The 25,996-nt window shown below is 58.4% G+C and overlaps 10 protein-coding genes across 10 annotated transcripts; 6 read left to right on the top strand and 4 right to left on the bottom strand.

The window, feature by feature from the left end:
- Nucleotides 1–245: 245 nt before the first annotated feature.
- On the top strand, nucleotides 246–5,752 carry ACA1_131550 (cyclic nucleotidebinding domain containing protein; the record flags this gene model as incomplete). Its single annotated transcript, XM_004336127.1, is given in 24 exon segments — nucleotides 246–262; nucleotides 380–785; nucleotides 804–917; nucleotides 1,034–1,100; nucleotides 1,209–1,288; nucleotides 1,396–1,528; nucleotides 1,676–1,767; nucleotides 1,892–1,973; nucleotides 2,059–2,225; nucleotides 2,288–2,462; nucleotides 2,648–2,739; nucleotides 2,842–2,929; nucleotides 3,041–3,146; nucleotides 3,302–3,449; nucleotides 3,555–3,656; nucleotides 3,822–3,950; nucleotides 4,042–4,212; nucleotides 4,512–4,654; nucleotides 4,739–4,916; nucleotides 4,974–5,082; nucleotides 5,170–5,249; nucleotides 5,323–5,386; nucleotides 5,489–5,565; nucleotides 5,684–5,752. 24 exon segments carry the CDS (start codon nucleotides 246–248, stop codon nucleotides 5,750–5,752), a joined length of 2,889 nt encoding a protein of 962 aa, XP_004336175.1.
- Nucleotides 5,753–6,009: 257 nt separating this feature from the next.
- ACA1_131540 (pentatricopeptide repeat domain containing protein) lies at nucleotides 6,010–8,188 on the top strand (the record flags this gene model as incomplete). The annotated part of the gene is given in 8 exon segments (XM_004336126.1): nucleotides 6,010–6,310; nucleotides 6,447–6,883; nucleotides 6,898–7,094; nucleotides 7,181–7,295; nucleotides 7,403–7,484; nucleotides 7,606–7,715; nucleotides 7,834–7,955; nucleotides 8,083–8,188. 8 exon segments carry the CDS (start codon nucleotides 6,010–6,012, stop codon nucleotides 8,186–8,188), a joined length of 1,470 nt encoding a protein of 489 aa, XP_004336174.1.
- Nucleotides 8,189–8,341: 153 nt separating this feature from the next.
- Nucleotides 8,342–9,565, bottom strand: ACA1_131530 (hydrolase, NUDIX domain containing protein; the record flags this gene model as incomplete). Its single annotated transcript, XM_004336125.1, has 3 exons — nucleotides 8,342–8,494; nucleotides 8,610–8,803; nucleotides 8,905–9,565. 3 exons carry the CDS (start codon nucleotides 9,563–9,565, stop codon nucleotides 8,342–8,344), a joined length of 1,008 nt encoding a protein of 335 aa, XP_004336173.1.
- Nucleotides 9,566–10,098: 533 nt separating this feature from the next.
- ACA1_131520 (SAM domain (Sterile alpha motif) domain containing protein) lies at nucleotides 10,099–13,343 on the bottom strand (the record flags this gene model as incomplete). Its single annotated transcript, XM_004336124.1, has 6 exons — nucleotides 10,099–10,242; nucleotides 10,344–10,405; nucleotides 10,493–10,579; nucleotides 10,660–12,160; nucleotides 12,181–12,865; nucleotides 12,976–13,343. 6 exons carry the CDS (start codon nucleotides 13,341–13,343, stop codon nucleotides 10,099–10,101), a joined length of 2,847 nt encoding a protein of 948 aa, XP_004336172.1.
- Nucleotides 13,344–14,364: 1,021 nt separating this feature from the next.
- Nucleotides 14,365–17,074, top strand: ACA1_131510 (uncharacterized protein; the record flags this gene model as incomplete). The annotated part of the gene is made up of 11 exons (XM_004336123.1): nucleotides 14,365–14,395; nucleotides 14,505–14,536; nucleotides 14,719–14,871; nucleotides 14,986–15,051; nucleotides 15,150–15,233; nucleotides 15,376–15,515; nucleotides 15,622–15,721; nucleotides 15,843–16,172; nucleotides 16,299–16,385; nucleotides 16,504–16,765; nucleotides 16,878–17,074. The coding sequence occupies 11 exons, from the start codon at nucleotides 14,365–14,367 to the stop codon at nucleotides 17,072–17,074; spliced, it is 1,482 nt and encodes a 493-aa protein (XP_004336171.1).
- A 113-nt stretch (nucleotides 17,075–17,187) lies between these two features.
- ACA1_131500 (SOH1 domain containing protein) lies at nucleotides 17,188–18,089 on the bottom strand (the record flags this gene model as incomplete). The annotated part of the gene is made up of 5 exons (XM_004336122.1): nucleotides 17,188–17,278; nucleotides 17,356–17,487; nucleotides 17,621–17,699; nucleotides 17,807–17,909; nucleotides 17,979–18,089. 5 exons carry the CDS (start codon nucleotides 18,087–18,089, stop codon nucleotides 17,188–17,190), a joined length of 516 nt encoding a protein of 171 aa, XP_004336170.1.
- A 92-nt stretch (nucleotides 18,090–18,181) lies between these two features.
- Nucleotides 18,182–21,481, top strand: ACA1_131490 (Histone-lysine N-methyltransferase; the record flags this gene model as incomplete). Its single annotated transcript, XM_004336121.1, is given in 15 exon segments — nucleotides 18,182–18,565; nucleotides 18,827–18,896; nucleotides 19,022–19,104; nucleotides 19,206–19,277; nucleotides 19,323–19,415; nucleotides 19,502–19,594; nucleotides 19,688–19,771; nucleotides 19,867–19,955; nucleotides 20,081–20,171; nucleotides 20,289–20,418; nucleotides 20,484–20,552; nucleotides 20,662–20,835; nucleotides 20,852–20,947; nucleotides 21,049–21,170; nucleotides 21,248–21,481. 15 exon segments carry the CDS (start codon nucleotides 18,182–18,184, stop codon nucleotides 21,479–21,481), a joined length of 1,884 nt encoding a protein of 627 aa, XP_004336169.1.
- Nucleotides 21,482–21,737: 256 nt separating this feature from the next.
- Nucleotides 21,738–22,432, top strand: ACA1_131480 (uncharacterized protein; the record flags this gene model as incomplete). Its single annotated transcript, XM_004336120.1, has 3 exons — nucleotides 21,738–21,830; nucleotides 21,941–22,061; nucleotides 22,170–22,432. 3 exons carry the CDS (start codon nucleotides 21,738–21,740, stop codon nucleotides 22,430–22,432), a joined length of 477 nt encoding a protein of 158 aa, XP_004336168.1.
- Nucleotides 22,433–22,749: 317 nt separating this feature from the next.
- Nucleotides 22,750–23,513, top strand: ACA1_131470 (uncharacterized protein; the record flags this gene model as incomplete). Its single annotated transcript, XM_004336119.1, has 2 exons — nucleotides 22,750–22,954; nucleotides 23,041–23,513. 2 exons carry the CDS (start codon nucleotides 22,750–22,752, stop codon nucleotides 23,511–23,513), a joined length of 678 nt encoding a protein of 225 aa, XP_004336167.1.
- A 138-nt stretch (nucleotides 23,514–23,651) lies between these two features.
- Nucleotides 23,652–25,705, bottom strand: ACA1_131460 (transporter, major facilitator superfamily superfamily protein; the record flags this gene model as incomplete). The annotated part of the gene is made up of 6 exons (XM_004336118.1): nucleotides 23,652–23,878; nucleotides 23,982–24,568; nucleotides 24,677–24,863; nucleotides 24,940–25,114; nucleotides 25,207–25,277; nucleotides 25,462–25,705. The coding sequence occupies 6 exons, from the start codon at nucleotides 25,703–25,705 to the stop codon at nucleotides 23,652–23,654; spliced, it is 1,491 nt and encodes a 496-aa protein (XP_004336166.1).
- Nucleotides 25,706–25,996: the final 291 nt, after the last annotated feature.

Below are 25,996 nucleotides of genomic sequence, written 5' to 3'. Positions count from 1 at the left end.
TCAAGGTTAGACTTATTTCTTGTTGGGCTCCTGGCACCATGCCTTCCAGCTATGCTGTGGGCAGTTCAGAGAGCAGTGATCAGCTTTGTACTGCACCACCCTGCAAAGTTCTTCAAATGGTCCACCCCTCCCGCAAAGCAAAGACAAAACCAACGAGAAATGTGATTTCCTTCCAATTTTTTTAAGTGCATGTCTGTTCCTTTCACTTCACTCCAGGCGACACAGACCACCAGTATACATCAAAAATGGCACACCTGGCAAGGTACCCGTGTCAATGATATATTACCTAACATCTTCTACGTGTGGTTTTTATTTTAGTGCTGAAGCAGTTATTATTATATATTTTTGAATAATTATTTCTATTTTTTATTGTTAGCAGTGCAGCGGAGGAGGTGGGCCAGCTCTTGACGCGGCACCACGGCGGTCTGGACTGGCCGGCGCTTCTCGGCTCCCTGCGCCAGCTCGCGTTCGACGTCAACCAGAGCGGAACCACGACCACGACCGCGGGAGCCGTCGCCGCAGAGAAGGTGCGCCCGCTGGCCGACCTGTTCGTCGAGGTGTTCGCCCTGTCGTCCAAGATATCGCTCGTGCTCGACGATGCGGGAGTGACCGACCGCGTCGCCGCCATCTTCGCGCGGCACGCCGACCCGGCCTCGCTGGCCATCGCACCACCCTCGGCTGCGGCGGCGGCGGGCGGTGAGAAGAACATGGACGGCCTGGTGCAGGACTTTGCCGAAGTGGTGGAGCTGGCCTCGGTCACGACCCTGCCCACGCTCTACGCCACGGTGCGGCGGTGCGTGCAGGTCACCAACGACTTCTTCGCCGGCCTGCGCAGCCTCCAGGGCGAGTCCGCCGGAGGTCAGGAGCTCCTGGCCCGCGCGCTGCAGTACCTGGCCAGCAAGTCCGACCAGAGCCAGGTGTGTTCAGTTTTACTCACGCCCGCAGCAACTGGTGCTGACGTGTGCGATGGTGTGTGTGTGTCATATGTGCCGTGTGTGTGTGTGTGTGTGCCGTGTGCCGTGTGGTGGTGTAGGGCTATCAAATACTGGGCGAGGACAAGCCTTACTTGAGCGGCCACTTCTTCAACTCGGAGGAGAAAGGTTCGAGATCATTGCCCGGATGCGCGCGCTCGCGCTGGAGCTCACCTTTGCGCGCGCGCGCGCGCTCTCTCTCTCTCTCTGTGTGTGTGTGGTGTGTGTGAACGTCAGGCGTGTACTTGTACAACGGCTCCTTTGGTCTGCTGCAGGTGGGCATCCCGCCCGAAACCATCAAGACCTACATGAGCAAGGTACCTAACTTCGTCGTTGCGTGTGCGTGTGCGGTGGTGCGTGTGTGCTGGAGTAGTTACACGTAAAGAGTGCTCATCATTGTCCACGCGCGGTTCCCGTGGTGCAGGGCCAGCCCGTGCCGCACATCTACGTGCTGCCTCCCCGCTTGTTCATGGGCGCCGTCAATTTTGGCGAAGTCGAGTTCCCCATCTACTTCAACTTCTTCATCAAGAAGGCGTTCCAGAACCCTGACCTTCGAGGTGCGTTCCGCAGTATGTGCGTGTGCGGTGGTGATGCGTGCGTGTGCGGTGGTGCGTGCAATGATGTGTGAGTGTGGTTACCCTGGTGTGCACAACATCGCCCATGATAAACTCTGATGAACTGATGAACGTGATGCTCTCTGGCAGTGATCATGATCGGTACCAAGGATCAGTTGGAAAAGGTCAGAGTGTCCTTCCAGGAGTCGGTGTTTGGCCCCGAGGAACACCACCTTTACATCGTACGCCCTGCGCTCCAGTCTTATTCACTTTATCGTCTTATTCACACTATCGTACTTATTACGTTTATATGATTTATGTATTATTATGTATTATTTATTTTCAATGATAACATTTTGTCTTCAGGACGACGAAATCGGAGAGGCCAAGAAGGCGGAGGGCTACAAGGTCGACTTCACGGCCGAGCGTGGTTTCCTCGCCTACAAGGGTATCAATGGCTTTTTATGCTTTTTTTTTTTTTTTTTTTGAGTGGTTGGGGTGCTGTGCGGCCTCACTCGATCACGTGAGCGCAGACAAGAGCGGAAAGCAGCCGCCGCTCAGCCACTTTGCCGACTTCAAGGTGTTCGATGAGAACGGCGAGGTCGACTTCACCCACAAGTACGAAGGCCAGGACAGCAGCGAGGCCAAGACCGTGCAGATCCGCGTCGTACAGCGGAACCATCTACTTCGAGTCTATGAGGTATGTACCACACACCGCACTCCCCGCACGCACCGCACACGAATTAACATTGTGGGCGGTAGGACGGCGTGTTGGGCGGCATTATGGAGACCAACGCGAGCGACCGGATCGGCACGAATGGCGGCGGCAGCGGTGTCGACAAGGCGGACGACGCGGCCGCTCCCGTGTTGGAGCCGTTCGAGCCGCCGGTGTTTGGCATCACCTTCATCGGCACTTCCCACGGATTCGACGCCAAAGGTTCCTCCCTATATCGCGGTGTCATCACACACACACACACACACCCGCAGCAACACATGATACACGCACACGCACACACGACACGCACACACGCACGCGCACACACGCACACGCACGCACACACACACACACACAGAGAGAGAGAGAGAAAGAGATTGACTTACAAGACTCATTGCACGCATCAGGTCGAACGACGGGTTTCATCATTTGGCTGAACGGGTACGGTGTGCTGGTCGATCCGCCCATGCAGACCACCGATTCCTTCGCCGCCACGTACGTACCGAAGCCCCATCTCCCTCCTTCTTTCCCCCTCTCACGGTCGTCTCAGGGTCAATTTAAATCGCCGCCGTCTTTGTTTGTTGTTTGTTGTTTTTATTAGGGAATCCACCATCGCTTCGTGACCAAGGTGATACTCACGCACTGTCACAGCGACCACGACTCGGGCGTGATCCAGATGATCCTCGAAGGTCTCCTATCTCTCTCACACACAACGCACCAACGCACCAACGCACGCATGCACACTATCACACGCACTGTTCGCGCTCATTCGAGTGTTGCCCTTTTCTTGTGTTCGCCAGGCGAGAAGATAGAGCTGTACACGACGAGAACGGTCAACGAGAGTTACAAGCGCAAGGTCAACGCCATCACCGGCTTGGCCGACGTAGGGGAATACTACACCTTCAGGTTCTCTCCCCTAACCTGCCGCACAACAGGTTCATTGCTTGAAGTTTGTCTTACCTGAAAGATTACGGTGTGCGTGTCGTGTCATGCGTGTGCGGTCGTGTCGCGTGTCGCGTGTCGTGTCATGCGTGTGCGTGTCGTGCGAAAAAAAAATGCAGGCCGGTGCTGATCGGAGACAAGGTGAACATCCACGGGGCGGAGTTCGAGTTCGACTACAGCTTCCACACGGTGCCCACCGTTCGCTTCAAGCTCTCGTTCCTCGGCAAGAGCATCTCCTACTCCTCCGACACCTACTACAACCCGCAGGTAACATTTTACTAATTAACTAATATTATATTTAATCTGATTCTATATTGCTTTTAATATTGTTAATTGTTAATTGTTAATTGTTATTGTTGTGTTTTTATTTAGGCTCTGGCGAGTTTGGTGTCGCAAGGGATCATCAACTACCAGCGCGAGATCTCGCTCCGCATGTTCCTGTTCGATGCCGACATGATCATCCACGAGTCGGGCGTGCCCACCATCCACACCGCCATATCAGGCACCACCGGCCCTCCCGCACTCACTTTCTCTTCTTTACCGTTCATTTCCTGACCGCACACGCACACGCACACGCACACGCGCACACACCACCGCACACACACATGCACACGCACAGATTTGAATAACCTGCCGGAGAGCATCAAGAAGAAGCTGTACATCGTGCACTGCTCGGGCATCCCCGAGTACGTGGAGACCGAGACCTCGGAGGGCAACAAGCTGCGCGTCAAAGTCACCCACCTCAAGCGCCCACAAACCGAAGAAACGGTCCGTGTGTGGTGTGTCGTGCCGCGAGCCGTGTGTGGTGTGTGTCGTGTCTCGACTTGGAGTGCGCTGACATTTGCTGGGCGTGGCTCAGGTGGCGTTGGCGGTGTCCAAGTATGCCGAGGGCTACTCGCGCGCGAGCTTGCTGTTCAGAATGTTCTGCGACGTGTGGTACTTCCGCAACCTCAGCCCGGCGCGCGTGTCCCGCCTCTTCTCCGCGTGTACCGAGGAGACCCGCCAGCCGGGCGACGTCGTCGTCAAGTCAGTGCACCTTTCCTCCCCTCCCCCGTTTCGCATTTCGTTCTTTCTTTCGTTCTTTTAGGCCGACTGCTCACATTTTTTTCCACTACAACTGCAGAGAAGGCGAAGTCACGTCGTGCTTCTATCTCATCGTCGCTGGCGTTCTCGACGTCTACCAGGAAGAGGCACGACACGACACACACCACACGACACACGACACACGACACACGACACACGACGACACGCACGTGACGACACGACACGACACATGCTACACCACGACATACGCGACATGCCTGGTTTACTGAAGGTTCACGGGTGCAGGGCGAGCAGAGGCGGCTGGTTCGGTCTTTGGGGCGGGGCCAGTTCTTCGGCGAGTCCGCGTTGGGCTGCGACCACCAGGCCAAGCGGACCGCCACCGTAGTCGCCCGCACGGGCGTCACCCTCTTGTCCCTGCCCAGCGCCATGTACGTTGTGTGTGTGGTGTGGTGTGGTGTGTGTCGTGTGTGTGTGTTGCGTGTTGCGTGTGTGGAACTGACTTGAGAGCGCAGGTTCCGTGAGTCGCAGAAGCAGGCCGAGCTGGCCTACGTGCACGCAACGCCGGTGGAAGTCGACCTGGAGCGGGTGCGCAAGTACCGCCAGTTCGTGTGCAGCTCCCTGTGTCGGTCCTATCTCTTCTCCAGCCTCTACGGCGAGCAGCTCGAGGCCATCGCCGCCTCCATCGACGACGTACGTGTGCGTGTGCGGTCGGGTGTGTGTTCTTTGCTCACGCACGTGTGTTTCCAGAGGGAGCGGGTCTATCACAAGAACGAGGTGGTGTTCAGGCAGGGCGACCTCGAGCCCTCATTCTTCCTCATCTACAAGGGCTCCATCCGCCTCGAGAAGACCAACCCCGGTACGCCCCGCCCTGATGCCTCTCTCTTTAAGGTATCGGCTGGCGTCGACCGCTCCCTTAAAGAGCTCACCTGAGCCGGCCACACAGACGCGCCGGCCGATGATGCGTCGGTGGAGTTCATGCGGCTGGGCGTGGGCGACTCCTTCGGCGAGATGTCCCTCATCACCGTACGCGGCCTCGCCTTGAAAACAGTGAAGTGCCAACGCAGGCGCTGATCTGAGGTAATGAATGGCACACCAGGGCCTGCCGCGGTCGGCAACGGCCATCGCCTGCGAGGACACGACGCTCCTGGAGCTCAACCGAGGTACGGTGCCCGTAAGGCAGCGCTCGCGTTTGCCTGGACCACGTGCTGATGTTTCTGTGTGCGTGTGCGTGTGCGTGTGCGTGTGCGTGTGCGTGTGCGTAGATCGCTTCGAGTCGTTGCTTGCTCAGTACCAGAATATCCGCTACCACGTCATGCACGTCGTCTCTGAACGCCTCAAGGTTGGTTGTTGTTTTTTTCTGTTGCAGACGTCTTTCCTCTCCACTTTGTTGCTATTGTGGTTGTGGAGGCCACGACTGATCAGATCTGTGGGGTGTGAACCCAACGTCCTTGGGGCAGGAGTCGCAGAAGTTTGATGAGCACATCCGCAAGCGGGCCAGCAGCCCCAGGGCAAGCACCAAGGAATGAGTGTACTCACCGGTGTCTTCCTTGGGCGCAAGAAACAAGAAAATAAATTTCTCAATTTATTTCGATTTTCAGTTCTGGGTGAAGATGATGCTACGAAGAGGGACACGGCCTGCCCTGAGCGCTTGCCACAATGGTACAGACTTCTTTACTTCTCTCTACGTAATGTCGTTGATTAAATCACAGATTAACAATAATAATAATATTATCAATTCCAATTTGATTTGTGGGCCGCAGCTGCCCCAGGCCGTGCGGTCTCCATGGCACGTTCGCTCGCGAGCAGTGCGCGGCAGTCGCCGTCGGCCGACGCCGCCACCACCACCTCACAGCAGACGTTGTGGGTGGACCGCTTCCGCTTCCGCTGCCGGCCCACGCCCACATTGCGCCCGCTCTCCAGCGCCTACGTGGCCCTGGCCAAGGTGGTCCTCCGCAGCGGCAGCAAGCGCAAGCGCGCCCAGGTCGCGGCCGCGGCCGACGGCGCCGATGCCGCCGCAGCGCAGGCCTGGGCCCAGCGCCGGCTCCTTCTACCGTCACTCGCGCCCGGCCGCACCGTCCCTGCAGGTCGCGCACACACTCCTCCGCCTCCGGTTTGACGATAACTCATCGTGTGCGGTGCGTGTGTGTCGTGCGTGCGGTGTGTGCGGTGCGTGTGTGTCGTGTGCGTGTGGTGCGTGCGGTGTGTGCGGTAAGAGAGCAGATCTGTCGGTCGAGGCGGTGGAGGAGGAGATTGCGGCGTTCAAGCGCGACACCGGCCTGAACGCGCGAGCCGAGGTGCCGCTCTACTGCGTCACCATCCGCGAGCTGGGCCGCCGCGGCTGCGGCCACCTCGCCGACGCCATCGCCCGCCACCACCTTAACATCGCCACTGCCACCACCACCACCGGCGCCGAGCTGCGGCAGCAGCGCATCTATTCGGCGCTGCTCGAGGGCCACTGCCTGCGACGCCGGGCCGACGACGCGGCCGCACTCTACCTGGAGCTGGTCGAGCGCCGCAATGTGCTGCCCTCGCACCGCGCCCTCCACATGCTCATCGATCTGCTGGCCCGCCGCAGCCGCGCCCACAGCGACGGACCGACGACGCTGGTGATGACGTCAGCGGCAGCAAGAATGGTGGTGCTGACGTCAGCAACGCTGGTGCGGGGCGAGAGGTTAAGGTGGCGGAGCTGTTTGAGGAGATGAAAGCACGCGGCCACGTGACGACGGCGGCCTACAACGCGCTGCTGCCGGTGGTGGGCCGCAAGGGCGGGCGCCGGCTGCCGAGCCTCAAGAACCTGCTCGACGAGATGGTCGCCCACGACGTGCCGCGCAACGAGCTCACCTGGAAGGCCCTCCTCGAATCCGCCAGGTGCCGCACACTACACGACACGCAACACGACACGCACCGCACACATGGCACGACATGACACGCACGGCGTCGTGGGGGGTTGTTAGTGGTCCGGAGGAGTTTGAGCAGATGAAGAAGTTGATGGGCACGCACGGCTGGAAGCCCGAGAGCTCGGCCAACACGCTCCTCCGCCTACTCCCCAAATACGCTTCCACCGCAGAGGTACGACACCCGCGCGACACGCGCACACGACGCACGCACACACACACACACACGACACGCACGCACACACACAACACACAACTCACGGATTCATGTGGCTCGGCCAGCTCATGGTCTTCCTGGCGGCCAACGCGCACCGGGTGCACGCCGGCACCTTCAACTCACTCATCCGGTCCTACTCGCACGCCGGTACGCGGTCATCTTTTATTTCTATTTCTATTTAATCAACACAATTATTATCTATTATTATTATTAAGAATATCTTCCCATATTCATATATTCATATATTGAACATATATATATAAAAAAGGAAACTTTGAGGGCGCCTTCGCGATGGCGCTCAATATGCGCAAGGCGCACTTCCTGCCCTCGAAAAGGGCCTTCCTGTCCTTCCTCAAGTGCGGCGGCTATGTGCTCCAGGTATCACCCTTCACGCACACACGTAACATAGCACGACACGACCACACGCACACACGCAACATAACACGACACGACCAACGACACGACACGGCACACATGATTCATCTCGGCGGCGCAGGCGTCGGACATCGAGCTGATGTGGAGCGACCTGACGCGCAAGCTGGCCCGGTCGGGCAGGAAGATCAACCGGGACTACTACCACGCCAAGATGATCTCCTACCTCCGACGAAAGGATCCCGAGTACACTACACATTATTCCTCCATTTATTATTTATTTATTTATTTATTCATAATAATTGATTATTTTATGTTATTACTATTAAAATGTTAAATATTAAATATTAAATATGGAATTAATAAAATGCAGGGCGGTGAGGAGGACGCTGGAGGAGATGGAGGACAACGGTCTGACGCCCAACAGCTACACCTACTACCTCCTCATCCTGGTGGACGACGTCGACGGCTTCTTCTGATGAATTGTACCGCACACGCACACGCGTGTGTCGTGTCGTTCCTCCACGTGTGTCGTATCGTGTTGCGTAGTGTTGATGTATTTACAGGGCCGCACAATATGCGCACAAAATGTTCTCCCAGCATTGCGACGAAGGTGGTGGCTGGTGGTGGGCCTACGACTTGTAGGAGCTGAGTACGGGGATGGGCCGGTCGCCGTTCTGCCGGTGGAGGGCGATGAGCTTGAGCATGTCGTCGTTGCGCAGCCCCAGCGACTCGTTGACCTCCTCGAGCGGGAACCACCGCGCCTGGATACTCTCCTTGTCCTCCTATTGACCCGCGAGAGTCAGGCCGTGTGCGGTGTGTCGTGCGGTGTGTGCGGTGTGTCGTGCGGTGTGTGTCGTGCGGTGGTGCGTGTGCGTGTTGGTTGTTGGTTGTAAGTACCCTGTCGGGGGTCTTGAGGGAACCGCCGACGATTTGGCCGGTGATGCCGTATCGGATCCAGGCCTTGCCGGAGCGCTTGCTGATCTTGTACTCGACCGAGAAGATGCCCGACGGCTCCAGCTGCAGCCCCGACTCCTCCTCCACTTCGCGCATGGCGCCCTCGATCGGTGACTCGCCCACCTCCACCCGACCCGCTGCATGTGTGCGCACACACACGCGTCAGCACAAACCGCACACACGCACCACCGCACGACACACGCACCACCGCACACACCCCACACGTGTGCGCACGTACCTGGCAGATACCACAAACCGCGGCACTTGGGCTTGGCCTCCTGCACGAGCAGCACGCGGCCCTCGCCGTCGAACACGACCACGGCCGCGATCACCGTGGAGCGGTGCGTCGACGACGGGCTCGAGTCTGCAGCGTCGGCCATGAGGTTGTCGAACGTGCGGCGGGCGCCGGCCGACGGTCGGTGCCGGTGGAGCGGCAGCGGCGGCGGCGATGGCGGCTGCGCGTCGGTGGGCTCTTCTAGAGATCGGGCGGTGGGGGCGTCTGCTTCATCATCTTCGGCGACTTCATCATCTTCATCTTGGTCCTCGCCTTCGGTGGGCTTGTCCATCCCACTGTCATTGGGCGATGTAGATGTAGATGACGACGAATCTTCTTGTTCATCATCGTCATCTTGGTTGTTGCCCGATTTGACGGCCTTGCGCCCTCGGTGGTCGGAATCGTTGTCGTCGCTCTCTGGGCTCTTCTTGAGGTGATTCATTTTGCCCGCATCGTCGTCTCCATTGGAGGGCGGGACTGCAGCTTCGTCGACGAAGGCAGGCTCTGCATGGTCCACCTTCCTCTTTCTGTCGAGCCCTGGCGATGATGTGCTTTGCTGCTGCTGCTGCTCTGCATATCCCTCCAGGTCACTGACAAAATCTTTCAGCAGAGTATTCATATTCATCTTGCTCTGTATCTCTTTCTCTTCTTACAGTATTGGGTTGGGTTGCTCCTCTTCTGGTACTGTGCGCCTTGCTCTAAAGGCTTTATGGTTGCCGATGATCTGCCGACGATGATCGAAGCAGCACAGAGAAGTAGAACAAAACGCAACTCCTGTAGCACCGCGCAATTCCCGTTCCCTTCGGCCGGAATTTCCCACCTCTTTTTTCATCTCGCCTTCATTTTCCTTCGCTTTTCTCCTCCTTTCACTCTTTTGAAGTGAACTTGTGGCACAGGTGGGTGTTGGGCTCACACCTCTCACACATGTTTGGTTGTTGGTTGCACCATTTCCACACATTTGAGTCGATCATAATATAAATGTAGCATTACATTTATAACATCTTGGAAAGAGATAGGCCATCATCAGGCAGGTCCAAGGGTCTGGTGGGTCCACAATGGCAGGCTCAACTCCACTTGCTGAAATGGACAGAAGAAGAATGAAGGGAGAAAGAGAGAAAGAGAAAGTGAGTGAGTTTATTGCGCGCACGCACATCACACTCACTTGCGTTTGATCGCATCCTTGCGGAAGGGGCCATTGGAGACGCCTCCGGTGCCGTACCGGCCATAACCAATGGTGATCATAGGGGTGCCCAGGATCGGTTTGCCAGAGAGCTCACCGAACGCGCGCGTTGCGTCCGACAACTGAGTGCGTAAGGCAAAGAACGAAGCGAAGACTTATGAGAAAGAGAAAAAAAGATCGAAGAGAGCGAACACCGCAAATAAGAGAAGCCATTATTGATTACCTTGTCGAAGTTGACGAAGCCGTAGTCGCGCCCGGCAAGAACCCGTACGCTCAGGATGTGGCCTGCATAGAGAGAGAGAGAGAGAGGTGGAGGAGTGGTTGGTGAGGTCGCGCACGCACACTTGAAAAGCGGGAGTGCAATGTACGTACCGAAGCGGCCAAACTCGGTCCAGAGCATGTGTTCGACAAACTTGGTCCGCTCGTTCTCATCGGCGTGTGGCGGACATCCCGAGCGCACTGGAAAAAAGAGTAGGATCAGTCATGATGGCACACAACACGCACACGACACGACACGCACAGGGAGGGAAGGTGCGCACTCGCAATCTGTTCAACGAGGTGCCAGGAGGAGAGGCTGACGTAGATGGAGCGGGAGGGCCTGACGCCCTGCGGCGCGCGGTTGACGGTCCGGTGACCCGGGCTGCCGCCACGACCGCGTTCGCGCTCCTTCTCCTTTTCCTTCTCCGGCCGCCGGTTGCGGTCGAACCCGCTCTCCTTGGACCGATGCGGAGGCGACGCCGATCGACGACGCTCGCGCTTGGGCGACCGACTGGAGCGTCGTCGGCCCCGTTCCGACGATCGGCTCCGGCTCCGGCTCCGACTGCGGCTGCGGCTGCGACGGCTCCGCTTGTGGTTGCTGCTGCTGCTGCTTCTTTCGGCGCTGCGCCTGAGCCCACGGGACGACGACGATGACGACGAGGGCTCGTCGCGGTCGACAGGAATAGAGACCGCCGAGGGCTTGACCACGACCCGGTCCTCGTCCATGGGCTCGATGCGCGTCGTCTCCATGAAGGCCGACGGCGGCGCCGCAGAGACCGGCGCGGGGATGGGCGGGAGGGCAGCCATGATCGACGGCGGCGGCGGCATGTTGGGGAAGGGCGGCAGCATGTTGGGGAAGGGCACAGGCGGCCGGTGGCCGGCGTGGGCCATGGCCGTGAGCATGCCGAACTTCTCGAGGCTGTCGACAAAGGCCTGGTACTCCCAGTAGTTGCCCTTCTGGCCCGGCCCGGCCTGCTGCTGCGCTGCGGCGGCGGCGGCGGCAGAAGCGGCAGCGGCAGCGGCCTCGGCCTTCTCCTTTTCCTCGCGTTCCCTCTCCTTTTCTCTTTCTCGCTCGCGTTCGCGTTCCCTCTCCTTTCGCTCTTTGTCTTCGCGTTCTCTCTCCTTCTCTCTTTCTCGTTCGCGCTCGCGCTCCCTCTCCTTCTCCTTTTCCTTCTCCCTCTCCCGTTCCCTCTCGCGCTCGCGCTCCCTCTCCCTCTTCTCCCGGTCCTCGCGCTCGCGCTCCCTCGCCTTCTCCGCCTCGCGCTGCTGCTGCTTGTCCTTCTCCTCGCGTCGCCTCTTCGCCTCCCGATCGTCGTCGCGCGCGCCGCCGTGGTCTCGCGAAGCCGACGACCGGTCGTCACGTTCGTCCCTCGACCGCTTCTTGTTGTGTACGTCCTCCGCCGACGGCGCTGCGGCGACGGCGCCGCTGTGGTCCTCCGCCGGGGCCGCCGGCTTGGCCGCGTCGGCCGGGGTGGCTTCGGCGGCGGCGGCGGCGCGCAGCGACTCGATCTTCCGCATAATCTTCTTGCGCGGGCCGATCTTGACGCTCATGTCGACGAGGTCCTTCTCCTCGAGCAGGAGGAACGACGGGTAGTCCACCTCCTCCTCCTCGAACATTGCGAGGTACTTCTCCAGCTGCAGCTCCGTCAACACCGACGCGATCGTGTGCTGCGGAGCCTGCTTTTGGTGCTGCGCTTCCCGTTCTTTCTCCTTCTCCTTCTCTTTCTCGCGTTCGCGTTCTCTTTCCTTCTCGCGTTCGCGTTCGCGTTCGAGCTCGAGCTCCTTCTCTCGTTGCAGCGCACGCTCGCGTTCTCTTTCCGCCTTTTCGCGTTCGCGTTCTTTTCGCTCGCGCTCGCGTTCTCGCTCCTTCTCTCTTCTCTTTCTCTATCTCTTTCTCTCTCCCGCTCCTTCTCCTTCTCGCGTTCGCGCTCGCGCTCTTTCTCCCTCTCCCTCTCCCGTTCGCGCTCCCGCTCCTTCTCTCTTTCCTTCTCTCTTTCCTTTTCTCTTTCCTTCTCTCTTTCGCGTTCTCTTTCGCGTTCGCGTTCCTTCTCTCTTTCCCGCTCGCGCTCCCTTTCCTTGGCCTTCTCTCTCGTTCGCTCCTTCTCTCTTTCCTGCTCGCGCTCCTTGTCTCGCTGCTCGCGCTCCCGCTTCTCCTTGTCGAGCTGCTGCTGGATGCGCTCGCGCATCTCCCGCTCCTTGCGCAGGCGCTCGTCCTCCTGCAGCCGGCTGTCGACGATGCGGAACCGCACGTCGTTCGAAGTGTCCGCAGCAGCTGCAGTAGCAGCTGCAGGCCCGGGCACGGCAACGGAAACCGGCTGCGGCGTGAACGAGAAGCCCGGGAAGCTGCCCAGGAGCTTGTCGGCTGCAAGCGACGAGAGCAACGCAGAGGGGGCCTGGGTGGCGTTTATGAGCTTGGTCATTTCTTCCATGTCGCGCTGCATCTCCTCCTGCTCCCGGTTGATCGCGGCCAGCTTGTCGTTCGTGACGCTGTGTTTGTGCGGCGGCACGACACGACACACGACATACATGGCACACACGACACGCGTAAAGAGTGAGCCCCAATGTGTACGCGCCGTATATCGGGGAATGGGCGGCACCGGGCCGGGGTCTCGGGCGGCGACGGTGTGGCGTTGAGGTCGAGCGCTGTGGCCGCAGACGCTAGCGGCGGCGAGGCGGCCTTCTTGGTCTTGAGCTGTTGGAGGTCGATCAGCTGACGGCGCTGCTTCTCCAGCTCCGCCTTTAGCAGGGCCAGCTCGTCCGCCTGGGACTCCACGATCGGCACTGGGCTGGCGGCAGGCGGCTTGGTGGTGGTGTCGCTCACGGAGATCTGTTTGTGGTTGGCGTCGGGGCCAGCAGGCTGCTTGGTGGTGCTGATACCGGCGATGGTGACGGGCCGCCAGGCGCTGGTGGTGGTGGCGGCCTCGATCTTGGACTCCTTGGTGGATGAGAGCAAGGAGGCCTCCATCTGCAGCAGCTCCTCTTCCTCCTGTTGCAGCTGAAACGATAAATCGCTAAGAAAATCGGAGGTAGTGGCGGCCTTGGCAGGCGGCGCAGAACGCGACGATGAAGGATCCATGAATGCGATGAAGCTGGGCTGTGTGTGAAATTAAATCAAATCGAGGCCGTGTAGAGCCGGCCTGCTTTGGGAAAACGGAATTGCCTCGTCTCCGATGCGAAGCTGGCGCACGTAGAGGCGGAGAAGAAGCGTAGCAGCGGACGGTCGATCGCGTGTCAAAAATCGTACACAGGCCACTGTCCGGTTGCGAAATGCCGAAGGTTCTAGCCGGCGCACTGAAGCGGGTGAGTCGCAAGCGGCGGCCTACCTGGCTATGGCTGCCGTACGTAGATGCGTCGTCGCCTGGTGGTGGTGGTAGCGGAGAAGAAGGTCCAGGCAGCACGAACACGACAAGGCCGGTGCAGACGCCGAACGTTGGAAAAAAAGGAAAAAAGAAAGCCCACACACGCCGCGTTGTTGCGTGCTTGGGACAAGCAATGAAGTGTCATATTTCGGTATTGTGCTGCTGAAGTGGCGGGGATCCACGCCCAGCTTCATGTCCTTTCTCGAGCCGGCCGATCGGCCTTACCTGTTGCCCCTTTTACCTTTGTGCTCTCTCTTGTCTGCGCGAACAATGACTGCTGTTCTCTGGTCCTTGGCTTCTGGGATCTGTCACTACTGGCGGCAGTGCTGATCACATAAGGTCTTCCAAAGGGCTGCAGTGTGGCTCATCATGTGGACGCTCCCAATGCACGTGCCGTGGTTCAAACTCTTTGTGGTGTTGGCTTGATGATGGCGGCGCGCGTTTGGTACGGGTGTGGTGGCGTAAGCGGGGGGGGGCGGAAAACGGAAAAAGAGGGAGAACAGTTTGGGGTTGTGGTTTTGCGTACAACGGGGGGTTGCTGTTTTGCTGGTTGCGCTGAAGGTCGCCTCCCGCCCTCCGGCCTACTTCGTCGCTTTTGGTTAGAGCTCCCTCTGTAGACGCGTCATCATGCTCAGCGCTGAGGAACCTACAGCGGATGGTGTGCACCACTGCCAATTTCAATTTCAATTCAATTCGGCTCATCTTAATCTTTCGCTTTTCCGTTCTTTCTCTTCCTCACGCCCATTCATTCGCCATTACCCTTGCAGCCATTGTAGTGGCCCTCAATGAAGCCGTCGCGGTACCCAACCTCCCCCAGATTTTAATTCAACTCAAGCCCAACTCATAATAAATCCAATTAATATAGCTAATTCATTGCAGCGAGGCACCAGGACTCTCGACTCTCTTTGATTTTTTGATTTTTTTAACATTCTATCAGTATTATAATTATATATTTAATATTTCCCCTTTATTTATTTACAGGAAGTCTTGACGCACAAGAAGGAAGCCGAAATGGCGGTGAAGACGGTGCAGTTCCCTCACGTGGCCCGCCTGTGCTACACCCTCGAGCAGTGCTTCACGCACGGCCTCAAGCCCTTCCTCTTCGGCAAGCCCACCTACTGGAACTGGGTGCAGGTACGTCGCAGCTGACCAGACCAGACCTCTCTTCCCCCGACGTCGCCTAATCGCATGGCATGCGGACACGCACACGCGCAGCACTTGGACGAGTGCATTCCCGACTCGGACCAGATCATCCGCAACATCAAGCAGCTTGCGCGCACCAGCAATGGCCGAGCTCGCCTCTTCATCGTCATGGTACGTGCCGGCTCTCTTGCTTTGCACTCTCTGGTGGCCCGTTTTTGTTCGCATTATGGCGCGTGTTCAAGCATCATCAATTCCCCCACCACAACCAGGGCTTGAACGAAGGCAATCTGAGTGAGCTGGTGAATGGCCTCGTATGGAACGACGCCCTTTGCCGCGAGCACCTTACCGAACAGGTCTGCCCCGTCTCCCGTTATTATTAATTATTAATTATTAATTATGTTTATTTGATTTATTGTTGGTTATTGTTGGTTATTGTTCATTATATCGTAGATTATTCGTGTTAACTTTTCCCAAATGTTTGGTAAATCGGTGCAGTCGCCCTTCTGGCCGCATTCGCCGACGTGCGACCAGGCCCTCAACGCGCTCGTACAGATCAGGCAGGTGCGCTTTCATTTGGACCTGCGGGACAGCGGGCTCGAAATGCCCAACTACTGGAACGCCCACAAAGTCAACATGTACGTGCCACGCTTCCTCGTCTCCTCACTTTTCGTCTATTCTCACGTCGTTTATTGTGTGTGTGTGTGTGTGTGTGTGTGTGTGTGCGCGCGCGCGTATGACCAGAAACAAAGCAGAGCCCGCGCGTACGCCTCCGCCAAAGCAGCAATCGGAGGGCTTCCTCGGCCTGCTCTACAATCTCGCCGGTCTCTCACCCTCCACAGAGGTACCCCACAGCCCTCGCCGCCCGAGGCATACCATACATTCCTCTCCTTTTCGTTTATGTACACATAACATTCCGTACATTCCTGACCCATTCAACCCCCAAAGCCTGAGCGGCCACGCAGCACCACCAGCGCCGACCGAGGCCGCCCGCGGACCGGAGGGACCAGGCCACCATGATCAACCCGCGCCGGCAGTCGATGTCGGGCGCACGTCGCGGCGGCGTGTTCAGGGAGGGCAGCACCTACGACCTGGAGATGCACAACGGCAACGCGACGACAATGATGGGCCTGGAGGGGGGCGACGTGCCGGTCATTCCGATCGAGCAGCAGATCATGCAGATCATCTCCAAGAACGAGACAGACCTCAAGGAGAAGGAGGAGGAGGAGAAGCAGCGGAAGGACGGCAGCCTGGTGCGGCTCGAGGAGGAAATCACGCGGCTGCGGAATGAAAAGGTGCGTACGCCACACATATATGGCACACGACACACGACACACGACACACGCACACGACACGACACGACACACGCGACAGACGCACAATGGCTGATCGGCTCTGGTTTATGGTTGGGGCAAGCGCAGGAGGCTCTACGAACACAGGGCCAAATGCTGTGGAACGAATTGGAGGGCGCCCAGCAAAAGATAAAGGACCTTCAAGACGAAGTCAACGTACGCACTCTTCTTTTACTCTGTTAATTTATTCTATTTCTATTTCTATTTGCTAATAATAATCAATATAAATACTAGATTTATTTATTCTAGATTATTAACAATAAATAAATACTAGGTGTACAAGGCCTTCTTCAACGACAAGGACGGGCAGGGCGACGGGGACGGAGAGGACGACGACGTGGTGCCGGCGGCGGCCGAGTACACGCCGATCGCGGTCGAGGAGGAGTTGGCGCGTCTCGAGGCTGCCGGAACAGCCGCGAGCGCCGCCGCGTCGGTGGTGCTGCCGCCGCCGATGGAGGACGACCAAACCGAGGAGGAGCGCATACGTCGGCTTGCCGCCGCCGAGCACGAAGAAGAGCTGCGGAAGCTCGCCGACGGTACAACATCACCACAACACAAACTCGAACCTTCGCTCCATCACTCATTGCGTGTCGTGCCGTGCGTGTCGTGTGTCGTGTCATCTGGGGGGTGTGCGTGCGGTGATATCAGGCAAGGGAAAGGAGGAGTCGGCGAAGCAGCGGGAGGGCGATGGGCGAAGCGCCAAGGCGGAGGAGGGCACCGAAGACGGCGAGAGCGAGCCGCGTGACGCGTTCTACCTCCTCCACGAGAAGAGCAAGCGCTTCCTCCAGGAGCTCAAGGCCAGCGACAACCACACCCTCTCCCTCCTCTCCAACTTCCACCTCTGAGTCCAACCTCTCTCTCTCTCTCTTCTATTTATTGCTGATTGATGATGTACTCACTTCACCGCACACGAAGACCAGCATCACACCGCACACGCACAACACACACACTCGAGTGGTTACTGTGGGGCGGCGGACTCGGTGGCGGGTGCAGCGGCCGAGGCTGCCTGGCCGGCCTTCTGCTGCTTGGCCAGGTATGCGTCCCGATATCTGATGACCCCACGTCACCGGGGTGTGAGCGCACGCGCACGCGCACACGCACACACGGCGGAGAGAGGGAGGCGGACCGGTTCTTCTTGTAGTCCCGCCAGTGGTAGAAGGTGTTGGAGTGGATGTATTCGGCGAACTTGGGATTGAGGAGCTCCGTCTGGAACTGCTCGTGCTGCACCAGCTCCAGGAAGTGGAGGCAGTACGGGTACCTGGGAAATGCAACCGCACACGCGTTGGAACCGCACACGCACCACCGCCACGCACACATCGCACACGCACACATCGCGCGCACCACCGCACACGCAGCTTGGGAAGGAGGCATACACAATGAACTTGGCGTACTGGGGCTGTCGCCAGTAGTTGAGGTACTTGAGGTAGTTCAGGAACGCCTTGTCCTGGAAGTATCGATTCGTGGCCAGCCCTTTTGCGTGTGCCGTGTGCCGTGTTGCGTGCGTGTGCGGTGGTGAGGGTCAGAGGATGGACGCGGGCACCAGACGCACAAGGAGCAGACGTGGGCGAGGGCGGTACAGTGGAGGTAGTTGGGGTTGGCGAGCGTCTGCACGAACTCGAGCTCCAGCAAAAATCGCAGCCGCTCCTCCTCGGCGCTGAACTCCACCTTCTGCAGCGGCCCCTGCACCACAGTCGAAAATAATTCAATCAATAAATAAAACCTAATGTGAAATGGGCTGAAGATCCGCACCTTCTTGGCAGTCTCCTCTTCGCCCGCTTCGTCTTCTTCACCAGAAGAGACCTCGGATCCCTCCTCCTCCTCCTCCACATCCATCTGCTCTCGCTCCTCTTCCGCCTCCATCTTTTTGAATTGCAATCAAAAATATAAAATGAAAATAAAAAGATCACTTTCTCTACGATTTGTTTTCCTCTCTTTTCGTTGTTCTGTTGAAGATGGAGTCCGGCAACGCAGAGCAGCAGCTGGCACCAGTGGCCGGTGAGGCCACCACCGCCGCGGCCGCGGCGACTACGACCAAACTGTCGCAGCAGAAGGTGCAGCAGCGGGTGAAGCAGCTGCGGACCGAGGCCGAGGCCGAGACGGAGAAGGGCAGCGAGGAGTCGCTCCGCAAGGCGCTCACCCTCTACGCCGAGGCGCTGGCGCTGGTCCTCCCGCCGCCCCCGGCGGAGGATGAAGATGACCAGGAGCTGCCGCCGCCCACGCCCGCCGCGGCGCCGCTGTTCGGTGGCCGCAGCACCGTGCTGATCAAGATGGAACAGCCCGAGGCCGCCCTCCTTGATGCCTGCTACGCCGTCTCCCACGATCCGCGCTGGGCCAAGGTTCCCTCTGCTCTTTCATTTCCGCAGATCTGATTAGATTTAATTTCTGCCATCAATCAACATTTTGGCGATCATTTATTTAATTCGTAATTAACATCATTTTACGCCATAAATTCATCGCTCAACGCTGCGATTTTAAATAGAAAGATAAATAAATAAAATAATTAATTAATTATAAACATTTTATAGGGCTATTATCACCACGGCAGTGCTCTGTTGGCCGTCGGACGCGCCTGGGACGCACGCAACTCGTTCGCACAGGCGCTCGCCCTGTCGCCCAAGACGCAGCTCTTCGTCGAGGGCCTGGCCCAAGCCGAGGCCGCCTACACCAGTACGTACCACCTCCGGCACCACTTTCCTTGCTAGTTGACTGCGCCGACGATGATGTCGTCAATGATGACAATGATGATGACAATGGTGATGACGATGTTCATGCTTACGCGCTTCGTTGGTCAGAGTCGTACCATGACTCGGTCAAGAGCATCTTCTTGAAGGACGGCAGCGTGGAGGTCCGCCACATCAACGCCGAGAGGGGCAAGGTACCCTGGCACCCCCGCACGCTGAAGGGGCTCCCCTTCAGGCTCTCTCGTCACTCGTAAGCTCACTCTGCCACTGTGTCTTGTCCCCGTCCTGTTCGTAGGGCGTCTTCGCCGAGATGGACTACACGCCTGGCCAGAGCGTCTTCATCGAGGCACCGCGCCACACGCGCTTCGTTTTCGTTTCGTTTTGTTTCGTTTCTGTTTCGTTTCGTTTGTAGAAACTCACTGCGGCGGGTTCGGGGTTGCAGTCGCCGCTCGTGTCGCACAAGATCGTGGCCAAGCCCGAAGCGGAGGAAGGTGGTGAGGAGAAGGTACATTCCTGTCATTGCTGCTGCTTAGTTCACCCAACCAGCATCACTCTTAACTACTTTGGATTCTTCACTCTCGCATACACCAGGAGCTGCCGCAGGAGGACATCGAAGGCTGCGCCTACTGCCTGCGCTGCTCGCTGCCCAAGGACCGCTTCCCCCTGTCCGATGCCATCCACAAGGTGCGCCCATCCCCCTCAGCTCTCGATATTTATATTTATATTGTATTTATTATTTATTATTTATTATATTTAATAACAAAATAACTTTCGCAGGCCATCTACACCGAGGGCGTGCCCGAAGGGGTCGATTGCGAGCACTGCGAAGATGAGCACTACTGTTCCGAAGAGTGCCGCAAGGTGCGCGGTCTTTTGCGACACGACACGACCAACGACACACGACACGACGGCACACGACACGCGGTGGGTTCGGCTCACATGGACGCGGCGTGCAGGTGGCCTGGGCGCACTTCCACAAGTCCCTCTGCGTGGGCCAGGACCCTTCGGCCGACCACCCGATGCTCAAGCTCGAAGCCCTCGCCAGGTACCATGACCCGCCACAAACCTCCTCGTACCCCGTGGGCATCGTGTGTGTGTGTGCTGTGTGTGTGTTGTGTGCGTGTGTGTGTCATGTCTGACTGACTGACTCGCACACTTGCGCGCGTGCAGCGAGTGTGAGCGCACGAATCCGCTGATGATTGCGCGCATCTTCGCGATGATCGTGCAACGCGTCCAGGCCACCAACGAAGATCCCCGCATGGTACCTTACCTCATTCTCCCCAATCTCCCAGCGCCGCTGGCTTCCATGTTAGTGAGCTGACGTCCGGCCGGGTTTGTTGTCGTTGTGATCACCGGCGGCGGCGGCGGCGACTCAAAGGCTTTCGCGCCGTTCGCCAACTTCGTGTCGAACGAGGAGAAGTTCCCGCACGACACGCAGGCGCTGAGCTACATCGAGCAGCAGCTCTTCAAGGACATGTCCCAGGCCGACAAGATGCGATTCGCGCAGGGTATATTTTGCCCAATTGCTGTGCCCCCCTACCGCATAACTTACCGCAGTCCTTTGGGTACGCAGTGGTCAACATCGAACACTTCCGTCTGCTCAACGGCGCCATCATGAGGAATGCCCAGACCGTGTGCCCCGGTACCACACACACACCGCACACACCGCACACACCGCACACACCGCACACACCGCACACACGCACCGCACACACGACCAACAATGACACTTCCTCCCCCCCTTCCCCTAGTGACGGATCTGCACAGTTTCCTGGCCGAGGCGGCGGACGAGGACAAGCCGGCCCTGCTGGAGGCGATCAACCGACATCTCTTCGAAGACGAAGAGGACGGCGATGAGAGCGACAAGGACGCCGCCGCCGACGGCGACAAGGGGAAAAGAAAAGGAGAAGGAAAAGGACACGGCCGTCGCCGCGCCGGCAGGAGGCCCCAAGGGGGGCAAGAAGGGCGAGGACTTCAGGTTCGAGAACATCTACGAATTCCTGGACTGTCCCATCATGCGCAATCTCACCGTTGGCGGTACGCGTTGCTTCTCCCCTCCCCTCGGCTCCGCCGCACAATTGAAGTGCTGACGCGCGACACGCACACGCACCACCGCACACGACACACACAACACGCAGCTGCGTCGGGACTGTTTGTGTTTGCCAATTCGATGAACCACAGCTGCGCGCCCAACGTGATCGTGGTGAGCTGCTTCAACTCGTTCCTCATCCGCGTCATCGCCATCAACGAGATCAAGAAGGTATTCACACACACACACACACACCCCAGTGAGCGCAGTCTCAGTCTTACCTTGTGTGTCGTGTCGTGCGATGACAGGGTGATGAGCTGTGCTTTTCGTACATTGATGAGGAGGCGCCGTTCGAGCAGCGCCAGCGGCAGCTGGAGAAGCTCTACCTGTTCGAGTGTCGCTGCGAGAAGTGCGCCATCGAGGCCCGGATCCACGCCCACATCAAGCGCGGCCCCGGCGGCAACAACAACAAGAAGCCCGGAAACACCGCCGCCGCCAAGAAGAAGAGCAACGCCAAGGGCAAGAAGGGAGGAAGGAGGTGATGGACCCGCCACCTCTCAACACTCACCTCTTGTATTTCGCCCGTGTACGACCTTACAACCGATCCACACAGCGCGAAATGGAGACAATTTAAACCGTGTTTTATGATCAGACCACTTGTGTGCCGGTTCCGTGTGGTTGGCACGGCAAAAAGCGGAGTGCACGGGCCTCTCGGAGCGAGGTCGGGGAGATTTCTTTGTTGTTCTTCTTCTTTTGTGGGTAAGAAGAAGCGGAGAGGAGATGTTAGGCTTGAACGCGATGAAGGGGGAGTGGGGCGAGTGGAACAGGCTGCACGATCTCATGAAGAACTATCACGACAACTACGAAGCCGAGTTCAACCGCATCTACGATGTACGCACCGCACCACCGCCTGCTCTTTATTTCCCCCCCAATGTCCGTGAGTGTTGACTTGAGCGCGTGTCGTGTCGTGTCGTGTCGTGTCGTGTCGTGCGGTCGAAAAGGCGGCGGACAAGCAGGTGGCGGCGGCCGACGACAAGAACTTCCGCTACTTCATACACGATGCCATCGGGCTGGAGGAGAACCTCCGCCTGCACCAGACCACAGAAGACCAAATGTTTGCCGGTTTGCTCCGCCCCAGCATATTCTTTTGAAATATGTTGACATTTAAACATATATCAACTTTTTTACATATATGTATGTAAACTCTTATATACGTTTCTGTGTACACAGAGCTGGCAGTGCGGATGCCCGAATTGTCGGAGGGCCACCAGGCGGAGCACAAGGCAATCGACGCGGGGCTCGACCAGTACGTGGCCTACCTGGAGGCCGTGCGCACAAAGACGCGCGCCTACGACCCGGCGCAGCTGCGGGCCATCATGGACGGCTTGCGCGAGGTGCTCTTCACCCACATGGCGCACGAGTTGGAGAGCCTACACGCCGCCACCCTCCAGCAGCACTGGACCCTCGACGAAGTGCGCAAGTTCCCGTTCTGATGTTTGTGTATGTTGTGTTCTGCGTGTCTCTGAGCACTCACAAAGATAGTAAGCTTGCTTCTTTGACGCACCACCGCACACAAACAACACGGCACACAACACGACACACGACACTACTCCGCTTATCGGAACAGGCCGAAGAGAGAGCCCTCTTCGCTGTAAACCGGGCGATCAACGGCGAACAGCCATTGGTGCATTATACCACTTTTTACGCCCGAATGAACGAGGCAGAATAATGTGCGATATCCTCGGTATCATCAAGGCCCGACACTGCAGACCCACAGTCTCAACTTGAACCACTTTCCAAGCATACACACATGTCCGACACCCTGCAGCAGCTGTGGAGGTCGTGGGAGGGCCAAGAGCCGGCCTTCTACGAGCTGGCCTACGGCGCCTGGTCCGGCTGGCTCGTTCTCTACTTCGGGTGGTCGCTCCTCCTCCGTATGGTGGCGCCCTCCCTTCAAGTGTCCGAGACCTGGCGGCTGGGCCTCGTCCACCTCCTCGGCGCCAGCTTCTACGTCGGTACTGGCCATTTCATCTTTTTCATCTTTTTCATCTTTTCATCTTTTCATCTTTCATCTGCAAATCTAAACAAATCTTCCGGGTAGTGAACCACTACTTCGCCAAGGCGCCGTTCTATCGCTGCCTCCTCTACGCCTACGCATCCGTCTTCTTCGTCCTCTTCTACGTCATTCTCGTTCTTCCCCTTTCGACACCACGAGTGGGGACACGTGTAGAAGATGAAGAAGAAGTAGAAGAAGAAGGCGATGAGGAGCAGAGCAGCAAGCGAAGCCTCAACCTGGCTCAGCAGCTGGTGGTGCTGGTGGTTGGTGGCGGCGGGTACACGGTGAGCTTCATCGTGTGCGAGAACGTGGCCCGCCTACTTGGAACGGGCGCCTTCCTCGGGCACCAGATCACCGCGGCACCGATCCTGCCCGAGGCCCTCATCCAAGTCGTCTCCGTCTTCATGTCCGCCATCATCATCGTCGTCTTCAACAACAGCAACAACACACCCGACGACATCAAGAAAAAGAAGAAGAAGATGAAGAAGAAGGGGTTTGTGCCTCTACAACAAGTGTAGCCAAGCTGTATTCAAATAAATAATAAAACAACATGAAGAGGAGGAAGAGCATACATCTGTCGCTCTCTGCTGTAGTGGTGTTCTGCTTCTCAAGTGGTGGTGGTCATGATGACGATGATGATGATGATGTAGAAGGGCTCAGAGCTGATCGTCGTCGTCGTCGTCGCTGCCGATGATGTGCGTGGGGACCGAGGAGAACTGCTGGAGCTCGATCTCGACCGGTGGGGCGTTGATCTGCTCGAGGCTCTTGCCCACCGTCTCGTCGATGCACGCGATCGTCACCACGGCGCCCAGCGACGCCACCACCCCGCACACCAGGAACACCACCCGCAGGCCCCACGCCTCCAGCACGTTCGCCATCACCACTGTGTGTCGTGCCACGCGTGTGTCGTGTGTGTCGTGTGTGTCGTGTCGTGCGTGTTAGTGTCGTGTGACTCGGGTGAATGAGTGGCGCGGCGGGCCAGGTACCTGCGCCGAGGGCGGCGCCGAGCTTGCCGGCGGCGGCCGAGATGCCGTGCAGCGTGGCGCGCACCTCGGTCGGGAAGCTCTCCGCCGCGAGCACGTACGTCGTCGTGTTGGGTCCCGCGTTGGTGAAGAAGAACGACAGCGCGTAGAGCGTCACGAACACGCCGTACATGGACTTGATGCCCTCGAAGGCCACCGCCATGACGCAGTAGAGGATGGCCATGAGGAGAAAGCCCAGCACCTGGAGGGACTTGCGGCCGAGGCGGGTCTCGATGAGGTAGACGGCGGTCCAGTAGCCCGGCACCGCGGCCAGCGCCAGAATGATGTTGAATCGGCTGATGGTGATCAGCTCGTCGAGCGTGGGCGGCTGACCGCTCTTCGAGCCGCTGCCGCCGATGCCGGACATCTCGAGCACCTGGGCGGAGAAGAGGCCGTTGGCGTAGAAGGTGATGTCGAGCAGAAACCAGGTGCCTGCCGTGCCCACCAGCCGCCGCCAGTACCGCCGCAGCAGCGCCCAGCGGCTGGCCGCCGGAGCGCCGCCGCCCTGCGCCGCAGCTATCTCGAATCGCTGCGTCTCGTGCATCGTCAGCCTGCAGCCCAAGCAATGACTCGTGTCAGTGTGTGCGTGCGTGTGCGGTCGTGTGTGCGTGTGCAGTCGTGTGCGTGTGTGCGGTGGCGGCGTGTGCGGTGTGTGCTACCGGAAGTAGAAGGTGAGTAGGCCGGGTACGGCGCCGAAGGCGATGCACACGCGCCAGGCGAGGTCGAGGTCCGACAGGAGCTGGAGGGCGGCCCAGGAGACCACGGCGGCCGTGAGCGCGCCCACGCCCTGCATCGAGAACACTGCCGCCGTAAGCCTGCCTCGCGAGCTCGTCTCCGCCGACTCGGCTATGTCGTGTCGTGTCGTGTTGCTGTCAGTGAGAAGCAGTTATCGGGCAAAAACGTTGGGGTAAAGGGGAGGAACCGGTGATGGTGGCGGAGAGCGGGTACTCGCCGCCGATGCCGATGCCCAGCACGAATCGCAGCACGGCCAGCACGGCCGCGATGGAGATCGGCCCCACGGGGAAGGCCAGCGCGCTGGCCAGCGTGCCCAGGATGACCAGCGACAGCGTCGCCACGAATCCCTTCTTGCGCCCGATCTGCACACACCGCACACACCGCACACCGCACACCGCACACACTTGAGTTGGACGGTAACGACGGAGAAGAGGAAAAGAAGGAATGAAGGGACCTTGTCGGCGATAAAGCCGAAGCCAATCTGCCCGAAGAGGGCGCCGACGAGCACGGCGGACGAGATCCAGCCTTGTCGGCCGCCGAGATGCCGTGCGTGACCGACAGGATGAGCAGCACGATGTTGATCACGAACCTGCACACATCATCACAACGCGTTGAGCTCTCCTAACATACATCACCGCACACACTGCACACTACACGCCGCACGCACCGCACGCACCGCACACACACGCCGCACACGCCGCACACACACCGCAGGCGTACAGGTCATAGGCGTCGGAGAGGAAGCCGACGCCGGAGACGCCGGCCTTGTGGAGGGCGCTCTTCCAGTCGAACTCGAGCGCGGTGTCCCCGGTGGCTGGTCGCATGACGCCCTCACGCGCGCCGAAATCCACGTCGCCCTCGTAATCCTCTTCTTCCTCTTCCTCACCCGCGGCCACCTCCTCGCCCCACTCCCCATCCTTCGCATTCGCGTCGTCTGTGCGGCGCAGCTGCATATTGTGTAGCGCGCAATCTGATGCAAGAGAAGAAAGAATGGGCTGAATGGAGTCGTGCAGCGATTCTTGATTCTTGGCTTGGGTGCGCACTGCGAACGAGTTCAAGACAGAGATCACCGATTTGATTTCGATTCCGATTTCGATTTCGATTTTGATTGTAGGGCCGTCGACAGTTCTACTGCGGACTGGTGACAACTGGGCGACAAGGAGTCCTGGGCATTAATCGTTAATCGGAGGAAGATGGAAGATGGGGATGGGGCTGCAGGGGGCGATCGATCGACAACCACCGCT

This window comes from Acanthamoeba castellanii (assembly GCF_000313135.1).
Source record: "Acanthamoeba castellanii str. Neff unplaced genomic scaffold scf7180000084699, whole genome shotgun sequence".
Lineage (NCBI taxonomy): Eukaryota > Discosea > Longamoebia > Acanthamoebidae > Acanthamoeba > Acanthamoeba castellanii.
This window is presented reverse-complemented; position numbering and strand designations above follow the sequence as displayed.